At 54.7% G+C, this 12,930-nt stretch overlaps 2 protein-coding genes across 9 annotated transcripts in view; one reads left to right on the forward strand and one right to left on the reverse strand.

The window, feature by feature from the left end:
- Window positions 1-12,930, forward strand: part of LOC144096773 (uncharacterized) — a 352,209-nt gene that overhangs the window by 159,430 nt on the left and 179,849 nt on the right. The gene's annotated exons all lie outside the window — the stretch shown is intronic.
- LOC144096774 (uncharacterized) lies at window positions 6,638-10,966 on the reverse strand. The gene has a single exon (XM_077629660.1). It carries the CDS (start codon window positions 10,843-10,845, stop codon window positions 9,670-9,672), a length of 1,176 nt encoding a protein of 391 aa, XP_077485786.1. The 5' UTR covers window positions 10,846-10,966; the 3' UTR covers window positions 6,638-9,669.

Genomic DNA, 12,930 nt, shown 5'->3' on the forward strand with positions numbered 1-12,930 from the left:
TGTCCCATTCATGAATCGGTAATATTTATAAGGAAATTTGACTGACGTATCGCTGACACAATCACTGCCTGATTTTTTTTTAATTTAAAAGCTTCCAAGAGTTCACGTTCTATCTGCGTTTTGCCTCGGCCGATGGTTTTTACACTGCTGAACAAGGGAGTACAGGCGCCCTCAGACTCAATGCGAATGACGGAGAACGTGGCTTGGACTTCCGTCAGCGCCAAGAAGGGATAGCCATCGGGTGCGAGATAATGCTCTCGGTATGTTTACAGCGACTCACGATAGCGCCGCGCGGTTTGACTGCTTTTTCCCTTGTGCCCCGTCGCCGTGTAGACAGCGCGCTCTTTACGGGGGCGTTTCCCGCGTTTTGCTCGCGGATGTTGCATCGCACGCCCGTGAAACGCGTGCCAGTTTTCTTATCGGGGGATACCGAAATTGTGCGCTAAGCTGCCGCTGCTCGCGCGCATTGCGAGCTTCGTCCACAGGCTGCCTATGTAGCAAAATACATTTAGAGCTTTGCGGCGAGCTCTCAAGTTAAGCCAGACATGCCGAAACTCGAGGCAATTATAAAAAAAGTAGAATTTGGGTACACAAAACATTTATTACGCTATTGAACTCACATTCAACTTTTACTTAGGGAAATATTTTTTTTCTGTTCATTTTTCTATGAATGACACCAGCCGCATGCACAGGCCTCTAGCGTGCGGCAATACTGTTTCGAATAACTCGAACGGTTGTGTTTCTCGAAGGAGAAAGAATTTCTAATTGTTGTGCGCTTATCTTCGACATTTAAATATGCACAGGAGATGATTCTGAAGTGCTCAGTTTCCACTCACACACGCGCCCACACACCGACCCAAAGAGAAAGTAGTCCGGCTTCTCGCACGGGAACAAAAAGGGCAAGTACTTTTGTCGCCCACTAAGGACAAAGAATCACAAAGAAAAAGTAAATCAAAGCACTAAGCACTTCATTAAAAGTTAATCTAGAAGCGAGTTCTACCGCCGCGCACACTTTTCACGGCCTCCATGCGCTCGGGCAGGGATTCATAAAACGCGTCCACCATCTCGCTGTCCGCCTGCAGAAGCTGCCACTGTCTTGAATGCCAACCCAGAGGTAGTCTTAAGTAGACGAACTTGAGACCAAACCCTGCCCCAAACATTTTCAATGATGTTGAAGTAGGGGCTGCGCCTTGGCCACTCAATCTGCATCACAGCATGGTTGTCCAAGAACGTTTGCGCCACTCGAGCCGTGTGTATCGGAGCGCGTTCGTGCTGGAACCAGAAGAATCCTTCTGGGAAGAGGCCATTCAAAGCATAAGGCATTAAAACATGCTCCAAGATCTCCACGTATGCTTCTGCCGTCATTCTGCCGTGAATCTTGTGAATGGGTCCCAGGCCCTGGTTGATCACGGCTCCCCAGACGTTCACTGCTGTGCGACCGCTCGACCGCATGTCCCAGGTGTACCGTTCCCCGTCACTGGAAATACAAAAGCTACGTCATTTCGCACTGAATGGGCATAAAAGAAGAAATGAAACCCATACCGGCAATTTTGAGGGCGCCAAGCTCTCTGGCGCTGGCCCCACCGTGTACAGAATGTCGACTCATCGCTCAACACGACGCAGCCCCAGTGTTCTGGCGTCCAGTGTTCGTGGGTCTCTACAAACCCGAGCAGCAGGCGGTGGTGCGGCGCGTCAAGTAGCGCCTTCCTTGCGGCAACCCGGCTTTGATTCCCAGCACCGTGGAGCCTTCTGTAAATAGTTTCCTCCCTCACATCTAAGCGCTGCTCGTCGCGGATTTCTCGTGCCATGAGAAATGGTTCATCCAGTGCAGCGGCGACGATCAGAAGGTCTTCTTCTGGCGTTGTTGCGCGCTCGGGTGCTCCACGCGGGGCATCCTGCAATCTTCTCTCGTCCCCAAATGCCTGATTGCTGTGGTTGACAGTAGAGACAGGACGCCCTATTTTAGCTGCAATTTCACTTTGGCTCCTGGTCCAGCCATAACCACTATTGCCCTCTGTGGGCACTCGGCGGGGCATTGTTAGAAAGTGATCTTTACACGCATGGCTTCGCACTACTTATGGTCAGGCATCATCCGCTAATATCGTTTTCATTGGCTGTCACCCGACCTACGGTGGTATTATCGCGGACACTGTCATGCTGGTTCTTTTTAGTAGTAGTTTGAAAACGCGCTATATGACTCGCGCTTTATAATAGCTTCACGCCCCTTCGCCGTCAATGTCTATGTTGTTTAATATGGGATGCTGCCGGGCTTCACCTTCGGTTTATGCCCCCAACGAATTCTGTACGCGGGCAACGTCTCTACATGGCGTCTTCCCGTCTCGCCCGTCCACCGCGCGATTTCAGCTCACGTTGAAGAACCCCAGAAAGCCCCAATCAGTCAATACCTCTGTACTACGACGTCTCTCATAGCCCGGGCCTCTCTGTGACTGTACAGCCCATATATCATCCATCTAGATTCGTGCGTCCAGTGATATGGCATGCATGAGAGTCATTTTATAAACAAGACCTATAAGGATTGCCTGCAAAAGACAGTGCGGCAGAAGTAAAAAAACGAAGAATATTACAAACTCCGATAGCAGATAGTAAGGGGTATGGGGTCACTCTGCGTTCAGCCGGCCTTCCGTGCCAGCTACACGCAGGCCTTATTCGTAGGCGACACGTTTCCCCGACCCGTGGCGCACAGTCGCAGCCACGGCAGATCAGGACGAAATAGGCAACGGCAGGGCACGCTAGGAAATGGTTTATTATTCTAACGCTAGGCAAAGCACACTGCGGAAGAATGTTCTATCAGAAAAATAGATGTTTAGTAGCTCACCAATTCGTTGATGTCGACCGGGGTTGGGTTCGGAGGCCGGCGGGCAGAGAAAGGGTTCCTCGGGGCCGTTAAGTGTGGGCCAGCAGCGAGAGAGCGTTTCCCGCCGCGAGTTCCTCCTTTTATCCCCTCGGTCATTGCCTCCCTAGGAGCACATCGTTGCCGACATCCTTCGGCATGCAAACCTCTCCGCAGTAGGCAACGCGCTGCCGTCACCTCACGTCAGTGCGGGGGGGGGGGGGGGGGAATGAGCAGATTCGCAGGGGTGCCTTCTCTCCACATTCCCGGCAGCGCGCGCACGTGGAAGTCACGATCGCCTCTGGCGCGGGAGACGAGGAAGGGTACCAGTGTATCCCACATCATCCCCCTTACGAAGCCTCCCGAACGCAGAAGCAGGCACAAAACATTACCTGATCTTCTCCGCCATCCAGGGATCGAGTTCTGAAGTTCTTCGGCTCCCGCAGCTCCATCAGTTGACGGCTTCGCCACGGCCGTGCCGATCAGCTGCTTCGCTGCGAACGCTTGGCTTCCCGCGCTATGACGCTGTCGAAAGGCATCTTGCTCCCCGCCTAGGTATTCCGACTGCGCGCGGCTGCGCCATTCCGGTGAATTTGGACGACCGCCTGCTTGGCGCCGGCTGCGATGGCTTGGAGGACAGGCTGCGACACCCTGGGGTATTGGGTCAGGTGGCTTCAATGGCCAGGGCTGCGGCGCTATTATGGTTGAAGCCGTGTTTTGGCTGCCCTGGCATACCTGGTCAGCAGGTGAGGGCCCAGGGTTGCGGTGGTAATGGTGGCCACGGCAGGCGGTGGTGCACAGTAGGCGGGTGGGCACCTGCGATGCTGTATGGCGGGTAGCCGGGAGGGCCTGGTTACAGCAGGGTGGCGATTGCAGGTCGCGGGCGGGGCGTAGCGTCAGGCCTTCGGTGCGGCGCGTTGCCTAAGCTGCATGGTGGCTGGTAGTTGGTAGTGGAACGGTGTCGTTCTGATGTGCCCTGCTCCTTTTCCCTGTGCGCTGAGAAAGGTCAACACAGATGTAGCCAGCTCCCGCAGCTCGTGCTACGTGGCTGTTCGACCATCACGAGAGTCATGAGGATTTACGCAAGTCAATCTTGCGTGACACTGATCGGCATGAGCGGCCCGTACGTTAATGCATCTAACGAGACGGCCTGCCGGCTGGCGCCCTCGCTCTAGGCTGCGCAGGCAGATTCTATATCTGCCTTGGGAGCAAGTTATGGCGGGACGCGTGGTTTGCCGGCTGATCGCAGTGCTCGTTATCCGACTGGGGCGCGAGTCGGGCTGTGTCCTCAACCCACTCCTCTCGCTGCACGTAATGTTTCACGTCGCACACGTGCACCGGTCCGCCTTTCGTTTCGACCACAAGTGGTCGAGCCTGTATGGGAGCGAGGAAAGTTTCTCTCGCACGCGGAAGGGCCCGATCCATTTCGGCGCCAACGAGGCCGCAAACTGTTTGCTAGCGTCGCTATGAATGTGCTGGCGGCGAAGCTCCAGATTGCCCACTTCGTAGTGAACATCCCGGTGCGAGCGGTCGTACTGTGCTTTCTGCTACGCCGTAGCAGTGCCCAGGTTGCGGTGAGCCTTGCGTAAAGCTTCAGTCATCTTAGCACGCAGCTGCGTCGCGTACTCAGATCGTGCTGACGAAGCGACTGGCATCTTTCTGCTTTCCGATAGAATCTGGCGCATCGGATTTAGCAGCTCTCTAACCAAACTGAGAGGACGGCGCATACCCAGTCGAGCGGTTAACGGTCGAACGCAAAGCAAACGCGATCTCCGACGGGTAGGAGTTCCAAGCTTTCTGCCTCTCAGAGCAATTATAGGTGGTATCAGTCCATTTCAGGTCGAAAATTCGCCGTCCCGAGTAATCGGTCAGTGAATATGTTCGGCACCCGTTCCCACCATTTTCTGTGCAATTCCGACCACTTTTGCCCGAAAAATACTCTAACGCTCCGAGCCAGGCGCGGAACGCTAGGCCTCGAGTTGTGCCTAGCACAACAAGGGCTGTCCTCCAGCCCACGCCTCGCCCCGCGCCACGCTGCGCGGCGCTGAAAATGAACTCGGAGGCGTCCCTGCTACCCACAACAAATGAAGTCTTGGATTCCGACATGGACTTAACCGACTTTCAAGACCGAACGGAGAACGGTCCGACAACCAGTTCGTCCCCGACCTCGCCACCGCCTACTGCCCCTCTGCCCAACGGCTGGAAGATAGCCTTGAGCAGATATCAAGAAAGGAAGCTTCGCAAAGCAGCCCGGACTGAAACCAACAGCCAAGTGCAGGGCAGCACCGACTCCCAGGACCCCCCCCCCCCCCCATCACAAACATCCTACGCCAAAGAAACGCGGCCTTCGAGTCCGCCTCCCGCCTCTACCGCAAACGGACATCAAAATCGTGATTCGACCACACCGAGGACTCGCTTTAAAGAACTTCTCAAATCTCGATCTTCCCCAAGCAGTAAGCAACGCCTGTCCAGAACCGCAGCAGGTGGAAGGAAGGTACCTCCTCCGTTCCCACTACAGATCAAATATCCTCGTAGCGAGCACTCCACACGCAGACGTTGCCAACGAACTTCGACAAATCAAGATACTGTGCCTTGGAGACCTCACTCATGACGAGAACGCTTACATACCTTTCGCAGAGCTCGACAGACGGCGCGTAAATCACAGAATTCCGCACCACGTGACACCAGAAGCTCTCCAGACGGGCCTATACATCCGCTCACGCGGGACCACCGTACTCGACGTACGACGCATGGGCAAAACATCGTCGATGCTGATCACTTTCAACGGCCCGACCACCCCCAAAGTTGTGTACTTCAAGAGCGCGGAGTTTCGTTGCCATCTGTACCGCCCAGCACGACAATTCTGCTATGTGTGCATGCAGCCGGGTCATCGCTCCGATGTGTGCCCCACACCAGACCTGGCGGCTTGCAGGAAATGCGGGGCCCAAAATCCTCCTGACGGACATCAGTGCCTGCAGAAGTGTGCTCTGTGCGGAGGAACACACGAAACCGACAGCAAGGATTGCCCCAATCGGTTCAAACCACTCAAGCAAAAGCCACCATCCGTCCGATCCTCCACCCCACCCATCAAGGAACAACACCGGTCCAGGAAAGACAACCAGGCCCGAACTCGGACGCCGCGCTGGTTCAGCACGGACGACGAATCATCCAGCCAAAGGTGCAGCAGTAGGAGCAGATCGAGATCCGTCTCTACCAACCGGTCAACCCCTCCTCCCCATGCACCCAAGCAAAAAAAGGAAATTAGCCGGCCACGCCAGGGGCAAGCCAAGGCCACGGACAAAAAGGTGAGCTTGGCAGAGCTCGTTAAGAACTCTCCCACTGTTCCTTCGAACACACCCACTCCACCCAAATGCTCAGACTGCGCAAAAATGGCACACACTATCGACAATCTACGATCCCAGGTAGCGGAGCTAGCCCGCAAGTGCACTCCTCTCACCACCCCCCAAGTTCAACCTCCCCCACCTCCCGTGCCCCGGGACGTTGAGACTTCCCCCAAACCACTGCTACCACCAGTGGCGACACCCACTCCCACACCTCGCCAACCGACAACCATCCCCTCCACAACACATATGATAAAATAGAGGGACGTCTCTTGAATAGCATTATGAACAACAAAACCCCCTTCTCACAACATTCACCGCCCAGCTCTCAGCCCAAATCGCACAAATAGGGCCGCGCCTGGACGCACATGACGCCCAGTTTGTTACCCTACAAGCACTGATAAACACCAAAGCCCCTAGCAGAAAACGTGTTACCAGCTCTGACTACCCTCGAGCAAAAACCTACCGGTCCGCGACCGCGGCGGTCGTTATGAGTAGCGACAACGAATCTGTCAGGAGCTTTACAAGCCACCAGGATGGCTTCGCTTTCTAAATCAGGCACTCCTGACCGCCTAGAGATCTGGTAATGTAATTGCCGAAGTTTCAGGAGAAAACAAAGCCTCTTGAAACAATACATCAATGTCACCCCCATTCGTCCCGATATAATCTGCCTGCAAGAGGTAGGAGCCGACCCGGCGCCGACTCTCCCAGGATATTACACAGTCCACAACGCGAGCTCGCCAAAAGTTGCCACCCTTATTTCTAAGGACATCACGGTGGTCGAACACTCCTTGAGAGAACAGGAGATCAACTACAACATGATCGAGGTCATTCCCAACAAGAGGGGCCGCAAGAGCACCTTCGTTCTGAACGTGTATCACCCCCCACGAGCAACCAAAGCCGATTTCTCTGACATACTTCAAGAGGCAGATCAGCTAGCTGTTTCGCATCAGCTTATCGCACTCGGTGACTTTAACGCCCCCCCCCCCCCCACAGGAAATGGGGCTACAAAACGAACTCGCTGCGTGGTCTGAGCGTGGTACGAGCTCGGGATGCCCTGGGCGTGGAAATACTTACTGATCATTTATACCCAACCCGCGAAGGACACAGTGTCACACGCGATTATTGCCCTGACCTTACAATCGTCAAGAACATCCATAACGCTACGTGGACAAATCTCGGAGAGAGCTTAGGTAGCGACCACTACGTCGTAAGCACGTCTATCACCTCCGCAAACATTCGTCGCATCCTGGGAAGAGGCAAAATCACGGACTGGACTAAATACCGTGCACAGCCCGTTCTGGAAGATCCCATTCAATCAATAAGTGAATGAACTGAACAGATTCGGAAAGCACACAAGGAGGCCACCACCGAAGTACAATGCACACCCGATAATCCGGCGGTCGATCGTCACCTTCTGAAGTTGTGGCACACCCGACAGACTCTGGTTCGCAGATGGAAACGCCAACACCTCATTCGTCCCCTGAGACTCCGCATATCACAGATCACGGCAGAAGCACAAGAGTATGCACAACACCTCTCTCAACAGAATTGGCTGGAATTTTGCGAGTCACTACGCGGCACGCTGGGGACCTCCCGCACCTGGGCGATCCTCCGAAGCCTCGTCGATCCGCAAACATCGCGGTTTGCCACTAACCGTACGCTCAAGAAAATCACCCATCTGTACCCCGGAGACGACGCGGCTCTCTTCACCTCCCTCAAAACCAGGTACATCGGCACCCCCATCCTCCCAGCACAATCCCGTACACGGGAGGCCCAAATGAAAGGCTGGATGGCCCCATGACCACTGCCGAGGTTTGCGCCACGGCTCGATCTGCCACACGCAACACGGCAGGTGGCGCGGACAAGGTCACAAATGGGATGATTCGAAACCTGGGCAAGTCGCAGATCGAGGTCCTCACTACTTACATAAATGACACCCTATGAAAGGCGGGAGAATTCCCTGCAGAGTGGAAACATTCCGAAATCGTGACTATCCACAAACCAGGCAAAGTACCAAGCGTGGAAGCATTACGACCCATCTCCCTCATCTCTTGCCTGGGCAAACTACACGAGCGCGTTATCCAGACCCACCTCTAAAACTACATGGACAACAACCTCTTTCCATACACTATTATCGGCTTCTGGAAAGGTCTTTCTACGCAAGACGCTTTCCTCCTTCTCAAGAAAGAAGTACTCAGTAACATCCCGAGAGGTGGCGAGCACCTAATTATGGCACTTGATCTGAAAGGCGCTTTTGACAACGTTTCTCACGACGCCATCTTGAAAGAGCTCAACGCCCTCGATTGCGGACCCAAGACCTTCAACTACATCAAAAATTTCTCAGCAACCGCACGGCCACGATTGGCATGGGAGATGTCCGCACCGGCACAGAGCAGACACCCAACAAAGGCACTACCCATGGCTCTATGATATCTCCTCTCCTCTTCAATATAGCTATGATCGGCATGGCAAAAGCACTCGAGGCTATTGAAGGCATCGGCTATACTATCTAAGCTGACTATCTAAGCCGTCCGTGAATAGGGCGGGCTTCGCCGGTGTCAATGTGGTGGGCGACAACAGAGGTTTGACCCAAGGGACGGTCCCCAAAATCAAAAATAAAACTGTAGGAGGACAAAAGGCTGTGAAGAGCTGTAGAATCAGCAGAGGGCAGATCGGCCGCGATCATCCGGGAAATAGAGTCCTCACGGGAGGGTTGCGATGTAGGGACATTGGAGACGGCAGTCGTTGGGTCAGGAGCCAGGACAGAAACTGTGTAATCGGTCAATGAGGATAGATCACCAAGGGAAATGCCGGTCGGAAGTACCTGAGGGGACAGGCTGAAGTTGAGGACAGGGAGGCAGGTGCAGTTGTTGGTGATGTGGACAATGGTGTGGGGAAAGAGGACATTACGATTCAGAATCACAGCGGTGATAGGGCAGGCGACGTAGTCTCCATCAGGGACGGGAGGAGAAGGCGACAGAGGGATGTAGACAGCAGTTTGTGGCGGGAGACGAGCAAACTCGGTGGACTGAAGGCGAGGTGAGCTGGTGGAATCGTCATTGCACAAGGTCAGATCCAATCGAAGAAGGCCTGAGGAACATTCAATAAGAGCTGAATGGGCGGTTAAAAAGTCAAGGCCAAGGATTATGTCCTGAGGGCACCGGGTCAGGACGGTGAACAGAACGGGTATATGACGCCCGGCAGTGCTGACTCTCGCAGTGCACATTCCAATCACGGCAGCGGTGCTGCCATCGGCGACACGAACCGTGGACATCGCGGCAGGCGTTAAAACTTTCTTCAGACGGCGGCGCAAAGAAGAGCTCAGGACAGACACTTGGGCGCCAGTATCAATGAGGGCAAGGACCGCGACACCATCCACGAGAACATTCAAGAGATTACGTTGGGCAGCGGGGGTCAAGAGAGGATTTTCAGGCCGGGTCAATGATGCAGCGTCACCTCCGGGGGCTGCATCGGCTAGTTTTCCAAGAAATGGCGGGAGGTCGAAGGAGAAGGGCTGCGGCGTGTGGGAGGAGAACGGGAGCGGCGGCCTAATGGGGAAGGTGAGCGGCTGGACCCACGAGCGTGCGGAGCGGGCTCGTCAGGGAGCGGATCGGGTCGTGGTGTGAAGCGGTGCGGGCCGTAGTCGTTGCGGCGGTCGACGAAGGAGTAGGGGCGAGGTGGCGGGGACCAACGGTTGCGTAAGTGACGGGAGATGTGTCCGACGCGAGAGCAGGTAAAACAGATCGGCCTGTCATCAGAGGTACGCCATTCGGCAGGATTGCGATATCGGTACCGAGGCGAGAAGCTGCGACTGTAAGTGGCAGCTGCGATCACTGGAGGGTCCGGGCTGGCATGAGCGTTGTCCACGACGCGAGGAGAAGGGAGTGCCAAGTTCGCAACCTCCTGGCGAACGACGGCTTGGATGAGGGCCAAGGTGTTGTCCGGCAGTGGCAAGGAAGAAACATCGGGCGTCATCGCCTCCAGTTCGTGGCGCACGATACGAGTTAAGTTAGCCGGCTCGGAAGGCTGCCGCAATGTTGGCAGATCTTCACAGGAGGAGCTAGCAGCAGTGTTCGGCAGCCGGTCAAAATGGTGAGAAATGCGCCGGCGTATGGCTTGCTCGGAACGGCGGCACAGCTCAAGAACAGAAGCGACCGTGGAACAGTCTTTGCATAGAAGCAGATTAAAGGCATCGTTGGCAATGCCTTTCAGTATGTGGCCAACTCGATCTGCTTCGGACATGTCTGTATCAGCTTTACGGCACAAGGCGAGGACGTCTTGTATGTAGGCTATGTATTGCTCGGAGGAAGTTTGGGCGCGGGACGCGAGTGCCTTCTTGGCGGCGAGTTGGCGGCCGATGGGTTTTCCGAAGAGGTCGCGGACCTTTTGCTTACATATGTCCCATGAGGTCAAGTCATCTTCGTGGGTTTCGAACCACACTCTCGCGGTGCCGGTCAGGTAAAATATCACATTAGCGAGCCTCAGCGTTGGATCCCACCTGTTGTGCGCGCTGACGCGTTCGTAAAGGGCCAGCCAGTCGTCCACATCAACGTCGTCTGTGCCGCAGAACGTGCCCGGTTCGCGGTGGTGGGCGACGACGACCGCTGGCGGTGTTGACGGAGAGGGAGATGGCTCGGACTCGGTAGACATGTTGGCGAGACGGCGGCCACGACGGAGAGCCAGCTTGAGGTCGGGGATCGAATTTAGCAACTTCCACCAAATGATACGTGGCGGCTAGAAGCAGCAGTAGAAAGAGCAGAGGTAACCTGCTGCGCAAGGAACCGATAGCTTGGAGTAGACTCTCAGCACACACGCACGCACCTCAGCGTCCTCTTCGTTACCAACCACTTCGTCGTCCTCCCAGCGTCCGTAGCAATATTACCATCGGGTCCGCCTGGGGTTCCCTTGCCGACAAAGAAAACACCTTACAAGAGGCAGTCAATTGCGTAGAAAGACAAGCACCAAATTGCGGCCTCCGCTGCGCAGCCGACAAATCCGAAATTATCCGCATTCAGGGCTATGCCTACAAATCTCCCGGCGACATCGAGGTTTACCTCGAATTCACGAGAATAAAGGAAGTCCCTCTTATCCGCATCTGGGCCTTTGGCTTCAGAACGACAGGAAAGCCAACCACACGTTCCAGCGTCTCCGGACAACTGCCCTCCAGATCTCCCGCATGCTTCGGCGCATCACCCGCAACCGAAAAGGCATAATAGAGGAGGATACAATTCGACTGATACAGGCTCTAGTTATGAACCGCCTGTCATATGGTCTCCCATTCCTACCACTTCTGGGGAATGAGCGAGACAAAGCAGATGCCATCATCTGTACCGCCTACAAACATGCGTTAGGCCTCCCGATGTACACGGCCAACTGCCACTTAGAGGACCTGGGACTGACTAACACAATAGAAGAAATTCGATAAGCCGTCCTAGCATCGCAAAAGGAACGCCTTCTCAACACCAAAGCTGGACGCGCAATCTTGGAAAAGAGTGGGTTCCCCGGCGAACATACGCGCCGTCCAGGACAACCGAGACCTACCCTCAACTCTGCGAACTCGCGTGTTTGTAGCTCCACTCCCGAAGAACATGCAATCGGACTCACAAAAGGGACGACGAAAGGCGCAAGTGGGCTATCTGCGCCGCACACATCGACCGGCACGAAATGCTGTATACGTCGACGCAGCCATGTACCCCGATTCAACAAACGTGGTGGCGGTCGTCTTGAACACCAATTTCAAGGAAATCACCAGCGCCTCCCTACTAAACTGCTCTCTCACAGTAGCAGAAACTGCGGCAATTGCCCTCGCAATCCAGCACGGCGATGCTACGGGAAATGAGTTAAAAATTATTACCGACTCCCAGTCCGCGTGTCGCCTCTTCCTCTCTGGCAGACTTCCTCACTCCGTCGCTCCCATTCTAACTACCCCACAAGATCAAAATTCCACATGCAAGCACCAAATCACTTGAACTCCTGGGCACGAGGGGCTCGAGGGAAACGAGGCTGCGGACAGTCTAGCTCGAGGATATACTAACCGAGCGACTAACCTCCCCGACCTCACCCCTCTCCCCTCTACGTACGGCGAGCACCTCCTCCTTCTCCGAACACAAAGACAAGTCTATCCCCCACCACACCGTAAGCTAACGGCAGCAGAGGCGAGGGAATGCCGACAACTGCAGAAGAACACCTTTCCTAACCTACACAAGTACCACATCATCTTCCCCGACAGATATGACAGCATCTGCCCCTGGTGTGGCGGAATTCCAACAACATGTCATGTAACATGGGGCTGCTCCGGTCCCAAGCCCTCAGAACTAGACAAAAATCACTCCGAGGAACAGTGGGAGTCTGCCCTTCTCAGCTCTGACTTGGTGACGCAGCGAAAGCTGATATCCCAAGCAAGAGCAACTGCGGTGGGCATTGGGGTCCTGAAATAAGGTCTCCACCCAAAATCTGTATTTTCGCCTCTCTATCCTACCCTTTTGGAATAAATGTTTTCTACTACTACTACTACCTCTCAGAGCACGCGACAAGCATGAGCTTAAAGAGGCGATTGACTCATTTCCTGGGGTTCAAATGAGCATGATAGGGGGTCGTTTTCTTGTGCTTAATGCCGAGCGCACGAATCAACGAACACGTTCGCAGTGAAGTTGGACGCGTTGTTCATTATCACCTGCTCTGGGAAATCGAACCTGGTGCATACGTCCATCAGCTTCGCCATGATCACTCGTGCCG

The sequence above is a fragment of the Amblyomma americanum genome, chromosome 7 (genome assembly GCF_052857255.1).
Source record: "Amblyomma americanum isolate KBUSLIRL-KWMA chromosome 7, ASM5285725v1, whole genome shotgun sequence".
Taxonomy (NCBI): domain Eukaryota; kingdom Metazoa; phylum Arthropoda; class Arachnida; order Ixodida; family Ixodidae; genus Amblyomma; species Amblyomma americanum.